This window comes from Tachysurus vachellii, chromosome 19 (genome assembly GCF_030014155.1).
Source record: "Tachysurus vachellii isolate PV-2020 chromosome 19, HZAU_Pvac_v1, whole genome shotgun sequence".
Classification (NCBI taxonomy): domain Eukaryota; kingdom Metazoa; phylum Chordata; class Actinopteri; order Siluriformes; family Bagridae; genus Tachysurus; species Tachysurus vachellii.
In genome coordinates this window covers 925,001-947,261 of record NC_083478.1, presented here as the reverse complement: position 1 = coordinate 947,261, position 22,261 = coordinate 925,001, and the positions used below count along the sequence as shown (strand labels likewise).

General features: G+C 41.6%; 1 protein-coding gene across 1 annotated transcript; it reads right to left on the bottom strand.

Moving 5' to 3' along the window:
• Window positions 1–1,631: 1,631 nt before the first annotated feature.
• Window positions 1,632–17,910, bottom strand: LOC132862692 (EMILIN-3). Its single transcript, XM_060894868.1, has 6 exons — window positions 17,796–17,910; window positions 17,326–17,699; window positions 6,611–6,733; window positions 4,626–4,915; window positions 4,018–4,538; window positions 1,632–3,604 (listed from the first exon to the last, which is right to left on the bottom strand). The coding sequence occupies exons 2-6, from the start codon at window positions 17,484–17,486 to the stop codon at window positions 2,321–2,323; spliced, it is 2,379 nt and encodes a 792-aa protein (XP_060750851.1). The 5' UTR covers window positions 17,487–17,699; window positions 17,796–17,910; the 3' UTR covers window positions 1,632–2,320.
• Window positions 17,911–22,261: the final 4,351 nt, after the last annotated feature.

Below are 22,261 nucleotides of genomic sequence, written 5' to 3'. Positions count from 1 at the left end.
CTGGTCCTTTGGATGCTGGTCCAAATGATATCTCCACCATATTTAATCATATTTACTGAATTCTGAATTCTTTACTCAAGTTCAACTTACTCGTCTGAATAAATCTTCAAATTCTTAACCTCGATTATTATAGAAAAGTTTAAACTTCAGTTTATATAAAAAAGAAAAAGAAATCACACGGGAGAGCTTCAGCTAATGCTAACAAACTACCGCTAACAACTCTGCTTTGCTAATAGATAGCAGTTAATACAATTGGAGTGTACGCAGCAGCAGATAGATTACAGTGATGTGTATTAGCTCTCAGGCTCACTGTCACATCTGTAAAATATAGATTTGTTAGCAATTTTCAAATCTGAAGCTGTTTGATGCTAAAAATACTCACTTTATAACTTAAATATAGTTTGAAAGAAAAGTAAAAACACAAGTACAGGTACTTTAAAACCTGTGACAGTATAATCATCATTATACTGTAAAACTGCTACTGAATAATGATTAATATTAAACTCTAAAATATTCTCAAACAAGTGATATAAAATAAACATTATCATTATAGAGACACGTTTCTTTTTCATTCATTTTCTACCGCTTATCCGAACTACCTCGGGTCACGGGGAGCCTGTGCCTATCTCAGGCGTCATCGGGCATCAAGGCAGGATACACCCTGGACGGAGTGCCAACCCATCGCAGGGCACACACACACACACACACACACACACACACACACACACACACACTCTCATTCACTCACACACTCACACACTACAGACAATTTTCCAGAGATGCCAATCAACCTACCATGCATGTCTTTGGACCGGGGGAGGAAACCGGAGTACCCGGAGGAAACCCCCGAGGCATGGGGAGAACGTGCAAACTCCACACACACAAGGCCCTGACCCCCGACCCTGGAGGTGTGAGGCAAACGTGCTAACCACTAAGCCATCGTGCACCATCACGTTTCTTTTGAGTAGGAAAAATTTAAGTTTATTTAAGTTTTGGCTTCATTTGAAGTAAAATTTCTTACTTCTTGGCTCAAAAACTGACTTTATCTAAAAAATCTCCAGCTTTTGTGAGATGTATTGTGTCAAAATATTAACATAAATCAAAATTCTGAAATCAATGGGGCACGGTGGCTTAGTGGTTAGCACGTTTGCCTCACACCTCCAGGGTCGGGGTTCGATTCCCGCCTCCACCTTGTGTGTGTGGAGTTTGCATGTTCTCCCCGTGCCTCAGGGGTTTCCTCCGGGTACTCCGGTTTCCTCCCCCAGTCCAAAGACATGCATGGTAGGTTGATTGGCATCTCTGGAAAATTGTCCCTAGTGTGTGATTGCGCGAGTGAATGAGTGTGTGTGTGTGTGCCCTGTGATGGGTTGGCACTCCGTCCAGGGTGTATCCTGCCTTGATGCCCGATGACGCCTGAGATAGGCACAGGCTCACCGTGGCCCGAGGTAGTTCGGATAAGCGGTAGAAAATGAATGAATGAATGAAAATTCTGAAAACAGTTTTTATTGTTTTTATGTCAGTTTTGATTTTTCTTGCCAAAAATAAAGGAAAATGCATTATGATTGTTTTTTTTCTGCCTGCTGAAAATTGGCTTCCACAAAACAAAAAAAAGAAAAAAGTAAACCTTGAGTCCTAAAGTGAATCTCTTTATTAGCCGTATTTCTGCCCTCTAGTGGTTAAAATTGTAAAAACAGTTCATCTGGTACACGTGATTCACCAAGCCATGCTGCAAACACACCTAGTTCTCATTTTGTTCTCAACAGTAACTTTTAATCATAAAAAAATTATCACATAGAAAAAACTTATAAGTTTATAAGTAATAAGTAGACATATATTTTACCTACAAATAATTTTACACTCAAGTTTAGCACCATAATGTTGACACAGTAATAAGAAAGAAATGAGATGAGATGAGATGAGAGTGGAGCAGCTTATAAATCAGACATCATTTCATAAATCTGATATCTTACCTAATTTAAAGACCCAAAAAAATGAAGACACTTTTTTCATCTTCAGCTTATGAAGCGCTAGTGAATAGCAGATCAGTTGACTTATATGTGCTACAGCAGGGAAAACAAATCAGGGCTTCAGGGACTGCAGGGCTAAACTGTACAATATATAACACCAAGTCAAGTTTTTTTTCTTTATATAAGTTAACACATTGGTTAGAATCAATATGACGTGTAAAGACAAAAAACAAAGAGAAAAGTCTAGAAGAAGAAGCAAAACTGCAAGAAAACAATGCCCTGTTAATAAAACCAGAAGGAGAAACATCTCAGTTTGTGCAATCCGGTCTCCAAGGATCTCTGTATCCAGGTGACTACTGGACCGTCTTATTTACACACTCTTGAAGTCCATTTTTGAGCTGTGTAAGCTGCTGGGAGTGGCTAGCCAGGGTACCATTGACCTGTGCCAGATAGCTGTCTGAATGGCTCTCGAGTTCTGCACGAATCCTCTCCAACTGATCAGCAAGCTCTCCCAGGCTGCTACACTGGCCTTCAACATTGGCTACGCGGCCTTCAACTACCATGACCTCATGCTGAGCATTCTGCGCTGTGCCCCGACAGCCCTGCAGTTCCCCTGAAAGCCTCCGCCTCAAGCCCTGCAGCTCGCCCTTCAGCTGCACCAGTCTGCGCTCTCCAGCCCCAAGCAGCTGCCCCTGCTGGCCCACAAGCTCAGCAATGCCATGCACTTGTGTGACCAGTCGCTGCTGACGTTCCTGCCATGTCGAGTTAACGTGACTCATCTCATTGGTGAAAAGGTGAACAGAATCTCTCAAACCCTTCAGGGTGCGGTTTACAGAGTTGACGTTAATCTTGAGGAGTGTAATCTCACCCTGTATTGAGCCCTCTTGATCCTCTTGAGCAATCTGGAACAAAAGCCCTTGCAAGGTACTATTTAGGTGGTCCAACATTTCTGTGTGTGTGTCCAGACGCTCTGTTAATTTCTTCTCCATCTCCTTACAGTCTTCCACCTCTGTTTGGATAAGAGCTGCATCAGGACTGGATGCTGGAGTGCATGCGGAAGTGCAAAGAAGCTCAAGATCCATTAATTGCTTCTGGACACCATCCAAACCAGCTTCCATACGTCTACGGATATTCTCAATCTCCGTCCCTAATGCTGGCACCACCTGGCCTTCCAGTAGAGCCGGAGATGTTGCGTTACTCAGTTCCTCCACAGCCACAAAAACACGCTCCTCCAAGCTTTTCAGTTTGTCCTCCAGAAGGGTCTTAAATCCATCGAGGGATCCCATTCCTCCATCCAGGACACCTAAATCTGCCTTGTCCTGCTCTGTAGTGTTTAGCCGGCCCTCGACATCTAGTAATCGTGTATCCAACATTGTCTCCAAGTGGATTGTCTGTTCACTCAGTGTCGTCTGGAGTTGCCTTTGAGACTCTGTCAGGCCCTTAATAGACTCTTCCAGAAGCAGAGTTCTCTGGGAGAGATCGTTAATTTGACTACAGCAGCCTGGGCTCACTGTCAGACCCTGGATCTGAGCCTGAAGATCACCCAGCTCCTTCCTCAGGCCTGTCTCACGGCCATCCAAAGATTGCTGGAGCTGCTCCTGACCATTCAGGTATTCCTTATGGCAATGCTTTTGAACCTGAGGGCAGAAAGCAACAAAGGGTTACTCGGTTGCAAACATGATGACTGATTTGGGGTTTTGGGGTCTCCTAAAAGTAAAATATTATCTTCAGAATTTAGTATCTGAGCTGCTACAATGAATGGAATAACAAGGTTTGTCAGGTCTTAACAACATTTCAAACTCAATTAAAAATCTAACCAAGTTCACCATGATGTATATACATTACTGATTGCAGTATCTGCAATACAGTCTTTACTCCCTGTACAACTGACTTTTTTTCAATATCACCACTGACATTGACTCTGTCATAAAAACTGTGGTGCCCTGAGGATAATAGTCCCTTCACTGCTGGGGATCCCCAGTATTACATTTTTTTTTATTCCTGACACGGTGATAGATCTTTGAATGCAACCTCTACTATTATTACTCACCTGTCCAATCTTTTCATTGCAGTGATTTTCCAGGCCACTGAGTCTTCGTTCAAATCCATCCAATATCTCTGTCCTGATGCCAGACAGCCTTTCATCCAACAGCTTCTCCACTAAATTCTGTATACCCCCAGTTGGCACCTCCATCAGCCTCTTCAGCTGCCCATCATGGCCCATCACCATGCCATGGATCTCATCTAGCACATGACTCTTGGCCCTTAGCTCATCCTTGACCTCTGTCACCCGTCCCACCAGCTCTCCAAGGACCGGGAATCTTTCGCTGCCCTCTGTCGTGTCAGGCAAGCCCTCAGGGATGATACCAAACCCCACTGTAGAGTCTGGCTGATGTGGGGCCCCACCTAGCAGGGTGCTCACCATCTTGGCGGTGTCCTCACGGACAGAGACACGGAGGCGTTCCTCCATGCCAGAGATCAGGCCATTCAGAGTCTCCAAACCCTGTGAAAGTCTCCTTAGATCCCCCTCTATACGGTCTAGACGCTCGCCAGAGACACTCGTTCCTGGACCTAAGGCAAGAGGTCAAGAATAAGCTTCAATAGTACCATTGTCAGTTTAGCAGCTTGTTCTGATTTACTGTAACATTACATAGTTACCTCCTGAAGGCACATGTCCAGTTGGTATATTATCATGATGACCACCAGGGAAAAGAGGCTTTTCCATCCCTGATCCAGGGGTTGGTATTTTGTTGTAACCCCATGGGAAACCCTTCATCCCAGGTCTTGGTCCTTGAATGGATCCCTTGAATGATGGCATGATGGAGTCTGGACCAGGTGTAGGGCCATCAAAGCAGTTTTCTCCAGAGTAGCCTGGACAGCAGCGCCACTCCAGTTCTGTCACAGTCTTGTGGCCAACCTTGTAGGTTGGTTTGAAGTATGTCCGATACCTGAGCATGAGCATATACAGTCAAACATCAACTCAGGCTAGGACTCTTTCCCTCCCACAAGCACTGCCCTGAGTACTGAACTCTATTCAAACCCCATCCTGTCTGAGCAGTAGACAAGGAAAATCCCCCCCCCCCACACACACACACACAAACACACACAAACCACACACATACACTGCAACATATATTTTGGATTTGCACTTGAACTCCAGTAGTCATCTGTGATGGTTTCAAGAGCAAACTAGAAATTTCACTACAGATTCTTCACAAATTTAAATTTTCTGAAAGAATTTAATAGGTAAAATGAACAAACATCCAAACATCAACATTAATCAAAAAAAAAAAAAGCTGACCGTTAAATATCAGACTTACGTAAGGTAATTAAAACCTTTCACAAAGATTTTACATAAACCTTTCCTATACTTCATTGGCAGATGCTGCTACGATCTTTAGAGATGTAAAGGCTATAAATACATAGGAGGAAAATATAAAAGTGGTGCAGTGATACTGCAATCTCAAAGGAGACCATATAATTAAATCACCCTTCATGTTTATCTGTATAGAATCAGTGGGGTTTCTAAATAATACCAAGTACTGGAGTTCGTGCCAGTCCTCAGCCTCATCCTTCGGATCTCTGTTTAGAATTCTGATACATTCCTCTTTCGCAGGATTATGTAATCTCGGAAAAAACAGGGTACTAATCTGCCCTTTTTTGTGGTACTTTCAAGGGTAAATCTACCTTAGTATCATTAGCGTCTATGTCCTGTGTTACCAGAAAATGAAACATATTTAAAGCTAATTTAAAGTTACAAAGATGTTTCTTATGTTCCATGTACCTCAAATTAAAGGTGAAGTCCAATCACATTAACATATAAAAGATATGTTCCACAGGACACGAGTAGAAAGAAAGAAATCATGGTTTGTTGATGCTTAATACATTCATTTCATTCATTCATCTTCTACCACTTATCTGAACTACCTCGGGAGCCTGTGCCTATCTCAGGCGTCATCGGGCATCAAGGCAGGATACACCCTGGACGGAGTGCCAACCCATCGCAGGGCACACACACACTCTCATTCAGTCACACAATCACACACTACGGACAATTTTCCAGAGATGCCAATCAACCTACCATGCATGTCTTTGGACCGGTGGAGGAAACCGGAGTACCTGGAGGAAACCCCCGAAGCACGGGGAGAACATGCAAACTCCACACACACAAGGCGGAGGTGGGAATCGAACCCCCAACCCTGGAGGTGTGAGGCGAACGTGCTAACCACTAAGCCACCATGCCCCTATCCTTAATACATTTATTCTGAAAATTAGAAGACCTGATAGGGATTGATAACACCATGGTATGTCAAGTCTTACATTTATTATGAAGAAACCGCAGCGTGGGCAACAAAAACATATATAGATTAGCTGGAAAATGATCAAAATTGAATCTAATTAACCTGTTTGAATTGATCAGAATACATAAATCTTGAATATGTTAAGCAACATAGAGCTGAGGACTACAACCTGAGAGGCTTTTGTTGCTGGTTTTTAAATGCCTCCACTAGAGGGCATTAGTACACAGCATCCAACGGGTGACTTTACCGCTACTGCTGAAGCTTTTCCAGTATAAAATCTAACCTTTAAAATGCAATTGTGACTTCACCAGGCTTGAAAACATTCTATCATGATGTTCTTACATCACCACAGGACACTTCTGTCCCCAGATGCACTTGGTGGTGTAATCTGCCTTGACGTAGGTAGCCATTCCATCCTGCATGGTACAGGTAACGTTCTTCTGAACGATGTAGGCACAGTGGTTTCTGAAAGAGAGAAAAATCTGCATTACTAAAATTACAGCATCACTTTCCTGGAATCACTGCAGCTTCCTTTGAAAAATAAAACTGAAAGTAAAATGGGATACATCTTGAGGGACTACATGTCATGGTTGTTGCTAAATAAGAGGCATCGAGCCACACATCTGTCTCACACACACGCACAGACACACACTGACCATTTCAGCGACCACTTCATCCCACCCAGCCCTGGCAGACTTCTCACATTTCCAGTAACAGATTGATCAGGGTGAGATTCTGACACACAGCTATAGCAACTGTTAAATATTAGTTGGACTTGGAGATTATGAAACAGTAATCAGCACTCAGACGGTGGCGAGTTTTTTATGGATTTGTACAACTCCGAAGCTGTTCTTCACAAGACCAGCATCGAGCCACAACCGGAGGAGGGGAAGACCGAAAAATGAGGCATACATTCACTCACTCATTTTCTACCGCTTATCCGAACTACCTCGGGTCACGGGGAGCCTGTGCCTATCTCAGGCGTCATCGGGCATCAAGGCAGGATACACCCTGGACGGAGTGCCAACCCATCACAGGGCACACACACACACTCTCATTCACTCACACAATCACACACTACGGACAATTTTCCAGAGATGCCAATCAACCTACCATGCATGTCTTTGGACCGGGGGAGGAAACCGGAGTACCCGGAGGAAACCCCCGAGGCACAGGGAGAACGTGCAAACTCCACACACACAAGGTGGAGGCGGGAATCGAACCCCCAACCCTGGAGGTGTGAGGCAAACGTGCTAACCACTAAGACACCGTGACCCCCAAAAAATGAGGCAGATTTCTTTAAAAAAAAAAAAAAAACAGCTCAGGTTTTCTAACGGTAGTGTAAAAGATGAAAAGGTTATTTTTTCAGGTTAGCTTTTTGTCCAACAAATTTTAGTCCATTGCTGCTTCGGCCTGGGTTTTCCCACGCAACTGGCCAAATGTGTTCACAGTCTGCTCTTAAACAATGACCCAAAAGCATCATAAAGAAGCTGAGGTCAGAGTCCAGGTCGGGGCTATTAGATGGTTAAGTAAGTGAACGGAGGGATACGGCTCGGGAATTTTCACAGCGTTACAATCCAATATAAAAACATCACAGTTTCACTGATATTAATCCTGTGTTTAAAGAACACAAATGCTATGATACAAAAAATAAAAAAATATTTAGAATACAGTTTAATTTATCTGTTCATGCAAATATACTGTATGTAGCATCTCTAGATTATTTCTTTCAAACTCTCAAACAATCTCATTCTGTCCCCAGAAAATTGTCAAATTATAAAACAAAAAAAAGCTGTTTGTTTCTATAAGTTTCTAAAAAAAAACAATAGAATAAGACAAACCGGATAAAGATCGTTTACGATCCTTCACTGATGAAAGATCGAATATTATTAGATCCGATTATCCTGATTCTCATAACGGTGTAGTGATGAAAACAAAAGAAAATTATTTCTACAAAAGTGTAGAAAGTCTAGACGTCAAAAGCAAGAAATTAAGAAATGTATTTATTCTGATCCTTTTATAGAAGGTAAACGTTATCTTTCACATCATTGATCATTGATTGATACTCAATAAAACAATCATTATTATTATTAAGCATAATTCATTTCAATCAAATCGGCCCAGAGTGTCTGTAGAGTTTAATTGAATTTTATTTTTTAGTGCTTTGAACAGGGGGCACGGTGGCTTAGTGGTTAGCACGTTCACCTCACACCTCCAGGGTTGGGGGTTCGATTCCCGCCTCCACCTTGTGTGTGTGGAGTTTGCATGTTCTCCCCATGCCTCGGGGGTTTCCTCCGGGTACTCCGGTTTCCTCCCCCGGTCCAAAGACATGCATGGTAGGTTGATTGGCATCTCTGGAAAATTGTCCGTAGTGTGTGATTGTGTGAGTGAATGAGAGTGTGTGTGTGTGCCCTGTGATGGGTTGGCACTCTGTCCAGGGTGTATCCTGCCTTGATGCCTGATGACGCCTGAGATAGGCACAGGCTCCCTGTGACCCGAGGTAGTTCGGATAAGCGGTAGAAGATGAATGAGTGAGAGAGAGAGTGAGTGAGTGAGTGAGTGATTGCTTTGAACAATGGACTTAATTGTAATGCAGCTTTACATCAGACTGGTCATGGCTTTCTTCTGTTTCCTGGTTGTTGTGTACCAGTTAGTAGGTCAGTAATAACCACAAGACGAGATAAATGTCCTCATTGTTTCAAATTCTGACCTCTGTTTGACTTCAGAAGGGTTTTTAATGGTTTGGGATTGGTCTGTTTCCCACAGCAGTGTGTGATGTTACGTTTCTGATGGCGGATTAATGGATCTACTAATGGATGAACTTCCTGCTTTTCAGAGTGTAACAGGAAATCTCTTGTTTACAGTATAGATGATAGAACGGGTAAATATTCCATGAATAATGGATCAGTTCCTGAATCTCAATCATGATCATGGTGCTGAACATGTTTTTTAATCCTTAGTAGAAAAGCAAAGCAGCTTAGCGAATGAAAACAAAGCTGAATCTTTGACCAGGTTTTTTGTTCCTCAGCTCTTCGACGAGGCCAATTTGGACCAGGCTCTTCTTTGTAGAGAAGCAGCAAGCGCAATGAGATCATTTTAAATCGGTTTGAACAATATTTACAACATGGAAATGCACACCAACGTTACCACCACCACCACACCACCAGCAGGAAGGACAAACAATCTGTGAGTGTGTGTTCCTGCCAGAACGAGGAGGAGCTGAAAGCAGCTGTTCAGCTTCTGGCTCCCGGCTCGCGTCCGACAGAACGAAGCTGTTTGCTAAGCGTTTGTGGACGTGTGCCACACTGCAACAGAACATCTTTTATTCTGAAGTGATCAGAACATCATCTCAGAGGCTTCACACATGGGTGTTACTGGGACTCAAAACAAACACAAGCAAAATGTGTATCACATTTATTTATCACACAAACGCCGCTGAGTTCTCCAATCTGGATTCCATTTAGAGCGAATAGATCCTTCTAATACCTTATTTACTAACCATTTAAAATCTTTCTGTATGGAGAAAAATGTTTGTTTGTTTATTTATTTATCACTGATGGAAGGAGTCTCCAGTGTCAGCACTGTTAGGGTTTCTCATGTGTGAGGGAAGGACTGTATATATGACATACAGGAAGCACAGTATCGTTAGCATTAAGGCGGGGGTCACGGTGGCTTAGTGGTTAGCACGTTCGCTTCACACCTCGAGGGTTGGGGGTTCGATTCCCACCTCCACCTTGTGTGTGTGGAGTTTGCATGTTCTCCCCGTGCCTCGGGGGTTTCCTCCGGGTACTCCGGTTTCCTCCCCCAGTCCAAAGACATGCATGGTAGGTTGATTGGCATCTCTGGAAAATTGTCCGTAGTGTGTGATTGTGTGAGTGAATGAGAGTGTGTGTGTGTGTGTGTGCCCTGTGATGGGTTGGCACTCCGTCCAGGGTGTATCCTGTCTTGATGCCCGATGACGCCTGAGATAGGCACAGGCTCCCCGTGACCCGAGGTAGTTCGGATAAGCGGTAGAAGATGAGTGAGAGAGAGTGAAGTACAAGGCGTTGCTCTTTATATTTATTTATTCTGTTGTTATGGGAAAATAATCAACGCTGGTACAGATCACAGCGCAGCAGGAGGGATTATGGATTATTCCTCCAGAACAGCACATGATGAACGCTGTAGAATGACACGGACACGGATATTACCGGGAATCGTGTGTGTGATCTCAGAACGATTTGAGGAACACTGAGATAGAACAATCATTTGGTTAGAATATAAACAGTCTTTCCGGAGCCATGTGTGAAATCTGCCAAGCCGAGAGAGAGAGAGAGAGAGAGAGAGAGAGAGAGAGAGAGAGAGAGAGAGAGAGAGAGAGAGAGAGAGAGAGAGAGAGAGAGAGTATATAAAGCACATCTGGAGAACATGGATAAGTGTGAAGGATCCAGTTCCAGGTGGAGACTGTTGTCACAACACACACACACACACACACACACACACACACACACACACACACACACACACACACACACACACACATAGACTCTCTCAAACACGCACACACACATAGACTCTCTTTCTCACACACGAACATACACACACACACACACACACACACACACACACACACATAGACTCTCTCTCTCACACACGCACACACACACACACACACATAGACTCTCTCTCACACACACATAGACTCTCTCTCTCTCACACACACACACACACCCACACACATAGACTCTCTCTCTCTCTCTCTCTCTCTCTCACACACACACACACACACACACACACACACACACACACACATAGACTCTCTCTCTCACACATGCACACACACATAGACTCTCTTTCTCACACACGAACATACACACACACACACACACACACACACATAGACTCTCTCTCTCACACACGCACACACACACACACACACACACACACACATAGACTCTCTCTCTCACACACACACATAGACTCTCTCTCTCTCACACACACACACACACACACACACACACACACACAGACTCTCTCTCTCTCACCCACACACATAGACTCTCTCTCTCTCTCTCTCTCTCTCTCTCTCTCTCTCACACACACACACACACACACAGACTCACACTCTCTCACACACACATGCATGCACACACACAGACACACACACACACATACTCTCTCTCTCTCTCTCTCTCTCTCTCTCACACACACAGATGTATGCACACACACAGACACACACACACATAGACTCTCTCTGTCTCTCTCTCTCTCTCTCTCTCTCTCTCTCTCACACATACACACACACACACCCACCCACCCACACACACACTATACCCAGAGAGAGAGTTAAATCAGAGCTCCCAGTGGTGTTGGAGGTGTCAGTGGTGTTGAGTCCCTGCAGGTGAGTGTTAAGGTTTTGACAGTTTGTCCTGCGCTCCTCTAAACCACATTCATTCGGATGTTGTAATCTTTGGCAGAAGTTAGTTTACCCACTGAAGGAACTCCTTCAGTCATTTTACTTCATTTCATTTATGAAAAACAAATATAACAAAAAATCTCTGCTTGCGTTTTCACCTCCAACTTTATATAAACAAACGAAACTGAACGATCTGGATGTATTTCAATCAGATCGGTGTAGATTTGGGCAGAAAAAGTATTTTAAATTTAAGGTTTTGTGAAATGAAGCTAAAAGTAAACTTTAATGTCTTCTTTAATTTTAGTTTTATATGAAATTTGATCCCCAATTAAAAAAAATACAAAAATACAAAAAAACATTTAAAATTTGTTTTTTTTGCAGAAAAACATTAAATTGTAGTGTTTATTTTTATACCATGAATAATACGTTTAACAAAGAAACACCATGTTTTATTTTTGTAATTTGTGTTACTTATGAACAAATCAAATGAAGAAAGATTTGTGTGTGTGTGTGTGTGTGTGTGTACACAGGTGGATTGAGTTGAGGAGAAACTTTTGCACGGTTCCTGTGTAATGAGATGACGTTTGAGACCTTAAACCTCTTCAGGATGGTGTAGAAACCTTCTCTCACATCAGACCTCATCTCATAATCACACTCTGCTCACGAACATCTAACCTTTTCCTGGCTTCACTTTGAGTTAAACTCTTCCCACTGTAAATATTTTCAGGATCAGCTTTCGGTCACCAACAGCCCACTGAACATCCTGAATAACCCACTGAATTCCTTTCAGCTTTTTAGTCATATGTCTTTCTCTCTTCTCCTTCTCCTTCTCCTTCTCCTTCTCCACGCCGTGTCGTTCTACGCTGCCTTTAATCAAACGACATCCAGTGCTGATGTTTACGTCTCGTGACGTGATGAAGGAGACGCTAATTTAAACTGCAGCCAATTTTAGTTGCTTATCTAAAGCAGGATTTGTTTTTAATAGCGTCTGGGTCTTAATGCTGGAAGTTTCTGAATGCCAACCCGGTCATCACGGGATAAAATCTAGACATGCTAGAAGCCCCTAATGAGACCCACAGAGTAACAGAGAGCCGTTATTGTTTCCAAAGTTATCTGTCGTTTCTATTTTCTCTCTGTCAAACACAAGTGCGACTGTTCTTTCATCAGATTTTGATCCAGCCATTAGATTAGAATTAGAAAGGACAATCAGTGGAAGTATAAATATAGACATCGAGACGGAGATGCAGACGGTTTCAGGTCCATTACACCAGGGACATGGGGACAGAAAGCTAGTGTGTGTTTGTAGTAGGGTCTTCTGAGCATGACCTGATGAACAACACAACAAAACACCACTTTAATTTCAGTATTTAAGGAAATTGAGATTAGGTTTAACCCTCGTTAGCTGTACGCTAAAGGACTTCTGGGACATTTTCATTCAGTATAAAGAAACGTCTGATGTCGTGTCTGTGAGTCTGATCTAAAATAAATCAGACTCTGTCGTTCTTTCAGCGTGTTTTAGACGTGTGTTTGTCCCTCTGTTGATGATCTTACACTGAATTTTAGTGTTGAAGAGAAATCTGAGCTGCTTTTTAGATGAACAAACACTCGGAGCTTCTCAGAGAGCAGAAATGAGTTTGATCTCAACATTTACTCTGAACATACATACATCTGTGTGGGAAAAAACATACTGAACTTTTCTATGAATCTATCAGCTCTAATATTGTAGAGAAAAACAGAAATAGTGATGAAACTCTACACGTTGTTAAAGTCCTGAGTGTTTACGTTCATCTGAGCTTCATATTAACACCACTGTGGAGTGAGACGTGAGGAAGACGTTCAGTAGTGAATAAAAGAGGAGGAAAGGCGTTCATGAAACCGACCATGGATTTAAAGAGTAAGTTTTCTTTGTAATGTCTGAGAAGTCGCATACTGTATATATCACTACAATATTTACTGGATGTCATCGCTAGCACTTCATTACTAGCATAAATACTTTACACGGCTAAACGAAAGTTCTGGGATGGAAATAAAGAACACCGGGAAATCCTGAGGACTCAATCGATAAATCTACATCCAGGAAACACCTGAGACTTTATACAAACGTTCCTCGGTGGTTTGGATTAGAAGGTGGCGGTGTGACTGAACGCAGCCACATGCTAATCACCAGGTCCTGCTGAACACGGCGCACAGGAACCGTCTACAACCCCGTGAAGAGGTTTAACTCACCCAACATCCTCTTTGCTCACACACACAAACACTAACCTTTTGTGCCTCAATCGACTTTAGTTGGAAAAAAACCCTAATCCCCCCCCCCCGCCCCCTTCAGGCTCGTACTGCTAATTAGCAGAGATGATAGATGCTCTGATGGGTCTGCTGAGACCATCTGTACAATTTCAAATCATGATTAACACAAGAATAGCTGTTTTTTCACGTCAATCAAGCAGAGCTGAAGTCTAGACCAGGCTGGAGGCGATTCTCAGGCTACAACACTTAGCTTGTGGTTCTCACAGCTGTCACGGCCACCAGAGGCTCGTTAGCACTAATGCTATGTGCAGCAGTGTAACTGTTCTTCCTCTGGGAGCTGGCCGATGAACACCGACTCTGGAATGAATGCCTGTAATCTGTAATATTTTGACTATTATGTCTCCTGCACTGATGTTTGAAGAACGTTCTGAACAAAGTTCTTCATATCAAACTAAATGGGTTACGATTACATGAAGCATTTGTATATTTGTGTTTTTTTATTATAATTTATTATGTTAGTTTTTCTCTTTTTTTTTGGTTTTCCTTCAGTAGGTATATAAACCTTATTGATCCACCACAGAAGAACCCATGGTTCCTTCATCATTACCAACACTTCTCATAGTTCTCTTCATGTTAAGCTTCATGGTTCTATTTACTTGAATCTCTTCAATCTGGTTCATAAAACTTTTTTTAAACAAAATGATTTAGTTTGAAAGCTTTTCTGAAAGAGTTCTTTGGCATGATTGGGTTCTTAACTTTCTGAAAACATTCGATGTGGAACTCTCTCAGGCGGTTCTAGTTGGACCCTGACCAGGATGAGCTGGTTACAGATGTTAAGATAAATGAATCAAATGTTCTACATTCCTCCGAATGTTTTGGATGGTGTGGAAGGTTCCTTGGGGGTTCTTTAAATGTTTAACTGTTTATAAAGTTTTCTACACTCAGAAAACATTCCTCAAAGTTTTTTTTGGTGTCATCGATGGTTCTTTGGGTGTTGTTTAGTCTTAAATATGGTTCCTTAAGTGTTCTTTCAAAGTTCTTTGTCTGATGAAGTGTTTTATGCTACTATAAAATGAGGTTCTGTCAGAATCTACACAGCTGGGTTCCCAAACTGAAGCATGAAAGATGGACCCCAGGTTCTATGTTCACTTATGAATATATGTTCGATATACCTTTAAACAGACATTATGAAAGATGAGCAGATGTAAAGATCAACACTGTCTAGATTTTACTAACAACTGCAAATCTGTTCAAGGCCGTAGCTGCTGTATGATCTTTATATGTTCATCATTGGTTCAGTATGTTTCCAGATGTGCCGCTCAAAGCGAACACTCATCTTCTACCGCTTATCCGAACTACCTCGGGTCACGGGGAGCCTGTGTCTATCTCAGGCGTCATCAGGCATCAAGGCAGGATACACCCTGGACGGAGTGCCAACCCATCACAGGGCACACACACACACACTCTCATTCACTCACGCACTCACACACTACGGACAATTTTCCAGAGATGCCAATCAACCTACCATGCATGTCTTTGGACCGGGGGAGGAAACCGGAGTACTCGAAGGAAACCCCCGAGGCACGGGGAGAACATGCAAACTCCACACACACAACGTGGAGGTGGGAATCGAACCCCCAACCCTGGAGGTGTGAGGCCAACGTGCTAACCACCCCATCCAGATGTTTAGAATAAACACAGCAGACTTGTGGGATTGGGGCGTTGATGAACGCATGATTTAGAATAAACAGGTGTGATATAAACAAATACAAAAAGAGACCTGAACAGAAGAAGCACTGTTTAAGGTTACAATCAGAGAACAGGAGAAGAACGGTTTGAGGTGTGTATCAGGACTGAGATCCTGACTGCTGGCTACTTGATCTCATGCTCATGCATCCTTAGTAGCCGCCTTTTTGTTATTTTTGTGTGATTGTAGTAGAGAGGGCATTCTCACAGCTCTTGTGCATGTTCCTGTGTGGACATGTTCATGTGTGGGTTTCCTCTGGGTTCCCCTGTTAAAAACTGATTTGCTTTCATAAATCACTACGTGATAGACTCACGTCCCAGCCGGGGGGTTTTCCTGGTTCAGACAGAGAGTTCCTGAGATTCTGAGACTCTGACCAGGATAAAGTGCTTACTGAAGCTTGATGGAAAAAGTTGTGTACAGGTACAAACAAAAACCCTTCCTGTTTAGACCACGCCCATTTCAGGTTGAAATCCAAATTCAAATAGAGCTAGTGACATTTCATTAAAGCTCTAATTAGGATCCAAAGTCTAATCTGAAATTCTCCAGCTCACTCATGTACACAGCTTGGCTTCGTTCATGGCCAAGAACGCGAAGCAGCCGATCAGGCAGATTTACTTTAACCTCAGAGACGTGTGGGATGAAGACTTACAGTAAGACGGGCTGGCAGGCAGCACGCCGCTTCTTACTGATAAACTGCTAGTCCCGAACATCAACAGAACCCGATATGATGAGGCTTTGGCAAGAACATCATGAGGGAGTGCTACTAAAAGCATCTACACTAAAGCAGGGTGAAGAACAGAGCGAGGTTTAGGTCTGATTTATACACTGAGAGGAAAAGTCTCTTTTAATATGTGCAGAAATATAACCACATTTAAGACCATGAGGTTCCATCAGTGAGAGAGGGTTCCAAATGAACACACTGTGTACAATGTGTAAAGAACCACAGAGGAACCTTTATTCTAAGTGTATATGTTAAAAAAATACCGTATGTAGCCTGTAGTATATATGGATAAGGGTTCCTCAAGGGTTGTTTTTTGCATGATGCTTCTAAACTCCATTAAAGGGTTTAGAAGTTCAGAGGATGAAACTGTTCCACATATTTAGGAGGGACGATTCCTTAAGAGTTCTTTTTAAAAACAATCGTTTTTTAAGAGCTTGTGACATTCTATATGCTAAACTTTTAGCACTTTTATTCTAAACTCTTACATTCTAAGAACAAAAAAGTTCCACAAGGTTTTACACTTTTATGAGATTATGGTTCCTTAAACGTTTTTAATTATTCATTTTTTTTAATGGTTCCTCAAGCTTCTTGGAATGGATAATGGCTTTGTTAAGTCTTGTGCATTCTAAGAAAAATTGTTGTGTTGTTCCTGGTTTTCTCCAGTTTCACCTTTTGGGAACTCTTCCAGGTTCTGTGTCCAGTGCTACCTATATTAGAGTGCTTTGCTGTCAGAGATGGTTGTGAGCAGAACCCTCTAAAAAACTAGCAACAGAACCCCAGAGAAACCTTTTTAGCTTTAAATGTTTAATAAACATTTAATAAAAGAACATCAGACACCAAAGATTTAGACTAGAACCAGAATCATGTTGTGCACAAATTATATAAATAAAAATAATTTCTTTAGAACGTTTATATGTAAAAATTAGAACGTATATCTTTGGGGTACTCACTTGTGACGAGTCATGGGTTTTCCGTGGTTAAAATGTGGACCGGCTCCGGCTTTGTACAGATTAAATCTGTAGGGGTTTCCATAGAACGTTCCCTTGGCATCTACCAAACTGAGTCCCAGTAAAAGAGTCAGCAGAGCGAGGCAGCAGAGTGCACACTTCATATTTCAGATGAGAACAAGTGAAGAATCAGGGTTCTGTGGTTCTGCGATTCTACGGTTCTGTGATGTGAGAAGCAGCTCTGCTTAAGTCATGAAGAGCTTATTAAATCCTCCAGTGAAGCACGGACCTCCTCAGACGCAAGAGGAGTACGGCTCCCGGACAAACGTCTGCTGCTCTAGAACCATCCTTCCAGCATCTGAGAACCTCTGAGTGTCCTTTAAGAAAAGAGTTAGAATGTAAGGAGATAAGATCTGCTCAGGAACAACAGACCAAGAAAGAAGAGATGGAGGAAAGTTACAGCAGGTACGTACTGGAGTCTGGGAAGTGTTGTGATGGGTTCAGCACTCGTTCTGTCTCGGTCAGCTGTGTGTAAGTGTGTGTGAGTCTGTGTGTGAGTCTGTGTAAGAGTGTGAGTGTAAGTGTGTGTGAGCCTGGACTAACTGCAGCAGTTTGTCTGTTACTCCCCCAATAGGGGCCGGCTTCTGGATTTGCATAACCCTCCTTCAGTGAGAGCAAACATGAACCAGTAGGGATCTCTCTCTCTCTCTCTGTCTCTCTCTCTCTCTGTCTCTCTCTCTCTCTCTCTCTCTCTCTCTCTCTCTCTCACATGCTCTCTCTATCTCTCTCTCTCTCTCTCTCTCTCTCTCTCTCTCTCTCTCTCTCACATGCTCTCTCTCTCTCTCTCTCTCTCTCACATGCTCTCTCTCTCTCTCTCTCTCTCTCTCTCTCTTTATTTGAGCAGTTAAATTTTAATTAAAGTAAAGTTGTTGAAAAGTTTGCCTTGTTTCATTCATGCATTCACACACACACACACACACACACACACACACACACACACACACACACACACACACACACACACACAAAATTCACAGCTTTTAAAAAAAGATTTTCAATTCCCATTTTTCACATTCAGAAAGATAAAACTACAGACAACATGAAAACTTGACCATGGAGATGTTCACCAGCAGGGGGAGCTATGAGGGAAAACTTTTAAACCTTTGATGTTTGATTAAATGACGTAATAATGAGGAGAAATGTTGGGCCTGACACTGGAGACTCCTTCCATAAACATTATTTAAACAAACGAGTTGTCACTATAGAAACTAAAATGTATAAACCTGTGATGATAAACTTTTATCAACACATTTTGACCAATCAGAATCCAGAATACAACAATGCTGTATAATGTCATTCTGTAGTAATAATGTTGATATTTCTGTCAGTAAAAATGAGGTATAAATCTGATTTGGGGCGGAGCTTATGTCAAAGCTAAGATTGTGATGTTACTAAAAAGATTCCCAGACGTTCACTGATCGTGTTTGAGATTTTCCACAGAACATGTTTTCTTAGCTAGCTAGCTAGTGAATGTTAATAACATTAAATGTTTGCAGTTGTCATGGTAACATTGCTGGTGTCCAAAAACTGTGAACCAATCATATACAAAGATTCTTTCACACAGACCGTATCGACAAATGCACACGTGTTTAACCTGTTAATTATTAGCATAGCGTCTGCCGTACACGTCCCGCTTAATGATACGTTACTATGGAAACCATTATATAATACAGTATAAATTTGTGCTTAGAAGCTGTGCTACTATATACCAGTTATTTGAAGAGGACAGAATCTGACTGCTAACTTTAGATAAAAAAATGAAAGCATGCTAGTCGACTAGCCGTTCACTAGCATGCTAGCTTTTTGTCATTTTTAATGAAGTTTGTGTAGAAATAAAGCTAATTTTAGACATTTATTATTTAATGGTTTAAAAGGACACAATTAAACACATTTGATTATTCATTCATACATTTCCACATTCCACATCTTCATACCTCAAAGTCTTAGCAATCAGGCCCCGGATATCATCTCTTTTCTTCCCCCTCCTCATTCCCTCCATCCTTTTTCCACACTTCTGTCCTCCAGCTCTCTCTTTCCATAATCCCACGTCAATAAATCTCACTCAGGTGGTGGAACACGTTTCACTTTTGGGTTTCTCCACATTCCACGCTGAGCCTCCAAAGCCAAATGAGAAGCGATTAAAAGCCACATTTTCCTTTAAAGCCGCTTTAGCACATCGAGCTTCATCACTCAAGCTCAAGAGAAAACCGGGAAAAAAATCACTGGAAATGTACATTTATAAACTTCAACACGTTCCATGAGCAGTTTATAATGGAGAATCTGTTAAAAAAATAAACACAATAATTACACTGATCAACTGCCTCGTGTTCCTAACATCATATTATTGTTTTTTTTCCTTAAAATGTATATATGTACATATACAGTGGCTTAGTGGTTAGCACGTTCGCCTCACACCTCCAGGGTTGGGGGTTCGATTCCCGCCTCCACCTTGTGTGTGTGGAGTTTGCATGTTCTCCCCGTGCCTCGGGGGTTTCCTCCGGGTACTCCGGTTTCCTCCCCCGGTCCAAAGACATGCATGGTAGGTTGATTGGCATCTCTGGAAAATTGTCCTTGGTGTGTGAGTGAATGAGAGTGTGTGTGTGTGTGTGTGTGTGTGTGTGCCCTGTGATGGGTTGGCACTCCGTCCAGGGTGTATCCTGCCTTGATGCCCGATGACGCCTGAGATAGGCACAGGCTCTCCGTGACCCGAGGTAGTTCGGATAAGCGGTAGAAGATGAATGGATGAATGAAAAGTTTGCAAACTTTTTATTAAAATGTTTACATTTTATTAATGTTAATCTTTTTTACACAAATTAGAACAGTATTTTGTTTTGTATTTTTTTGTTTCATCCATTTTTTTTCAGTTGATTATAACTATTACTAGATTTGAATATGAGCAAACAGACTTGACTAATGTATGGAGGTCATAGAGAAAGGTGTGTGTTGATACAGGACTGATGTAGACTCATTTTTCCACAGAAAACATTAATAAATTAATAGTTATTATTTCTTAATAATAAGTTATTATTTTATTATTTCTGTCCTTTTTTAAAATCTAAGCTAACATTTTCATGTTTCGATGTTTTTCAACTCACCTGATCTGTAAGGACAATTATGTGTATATGAATAAGTAAAGTGTGTATAAACAGAAGCCCAGACAGAGACGGAGCAGCAGCTAAAGATCTGTGTGTGTTTGATGAAGAAACAAAGCCGAGTGTGTGTTCAGTGAGAGCTTCACATTGTTTACACGCCAACATTTATTCTGAATCCACAAGTCACTGCTACGAACAAAGTCCAATTTACTGTACAGTTTTTCGAGAGGTCGTAGAGAACCTCAGAGACTTCAAAGAACCTCAGAGAACATCAGTGAATCTTAAAAGACCTCAGAGAACCTGAGAACATCCGTTAACCTCAGAGACTTCAAAGAACCTCAGAGAACATCAGTGAACCTCAGAAACCCTCAGAGAACCTGAGAACATCCATTAACCTCAGAGACTTCAAAGAACCACAGAGAACCTCAGTCTAATACCAGTACTGACCCTATCAGCTTGATTACTGTTCTGAAGTATTGTGTCTTTTACCTCGTTATGGACTCTAACGTACTTTACACAAATGTCTCAGTAGACATCATGTAGATGCTTTAAAACAAAAATCATCTTGTAATAGATTTGTTTAAGCAATAAAAGCATTAATGATGAAATGAATTTCACTCGTTTAAACAGATTGACTTTAATTATTCATGAATACATCGAACAGTAGTAAATGTTTTAGCTTCACTTCAGCATATGTTTGGAGTAGATTTAAGATAAAACACTTGAGATTATGAATTGTTTATTATTAGAGATTATCTCCTTACACAAGTTGTCTTGTTACATCACTTATCATCATTTATCCTGTTACTCTGTTTATCTCGTCCACATGGAGAAACAAACACTCGGATTTTGATTCTCTGCATCTGTAGTTACATCATCTTAAGTGACTTTAAATATAAAGCCATGTTCAATAAAAAAAAGTCCATGCTGATTCACACCACTGGTCAATTTTGACTGGTCTTTGGTCTGAATTCCTCTTTCCCCTGAATCATGAAACAGATTTTTAAAGGTAAACGTCTCTCTTATCTGTCTCAACTCATCACTTCTACACTTAGGAGCTAATCTTTTTTTTTTAAAAGAGTGGTGAGTTTATTAACATGGTTCTTGGCTCGTTCCTCACAGCATCCCATAACTGTAATAAAACAAAGACACTTAGGACTTTGTACTTAGAATTAGAACTTAGACACAGAATTTGTAGTTTCATTTTCTATTATTTCTGTTTTTATCTAAAATACTAGAAAAAATATATTCAGAGAAAAGTTCATTAAAAAAACAATGTTTTCTCCACACAAATGTTTGTATCTTCAGAGTAATGTTGATATCAATCCAATATTTGTTATTGTCGAGTACAGTAGAGTAGAGTAGAGTATAGTAGAGTAGAGTACAGTACAGTACAGTACAGTAGAGTACAGTAGAGTAGAGTACAGTAGAGTAGAGTAGAGTATAGTAGAGTAGAGTACAGTACAGTAGAGTACAGTAGAGTAGAGTACAGTAGAGTACAGTACAGTAGAGTAGAGTACAGTAGAGTAGAGTAGAGTAGAGTATAGTAGAGTAGAGTACAGTACAGTAGAGTACAGTACAGTAGAGTAGAGTACAGTAGAGTAGAGTAGAGTACAGTACAGTAGAGTAGAGTACAGTAGAGTAGAGTAGAGTACAGTACAGTAGAGTACAGTACAGTAGAGTACAGTAGAGAAGAGTAGAGTACAGTACAGTACAGTAGAGTACAGTACAGTAGAGTACAGTAGAGTAGAGTACAGTAGAGAAGAGTAGAGTACAGTACAGTACAG

Bases quoted from the DNA above. Each gene is read 5' to 3' on its own strand.
- LOC132862692 (XM_060894868.1), bottom strand. From the start codon at position 17,486: ATGAAGTGTGCACTCTGCTGCCTCGCTCTGCTGACTCTTTTACTGGGA. The intron at 4,916-6,610 runs GTAAGAACATCA...GCTCATGCTCAG, and splicing joins CAGAAGTGTCCTGTGGTGAT to GTATCGGACATACTTCAAAC. The intron at 4,539-4,625 runs GTAACTATGTAA...CTCTTGCCTTAG, and splicing joins TGGACATGTGCCTTCAGGAG to GTCCAGGAACGAGTGTCTCT.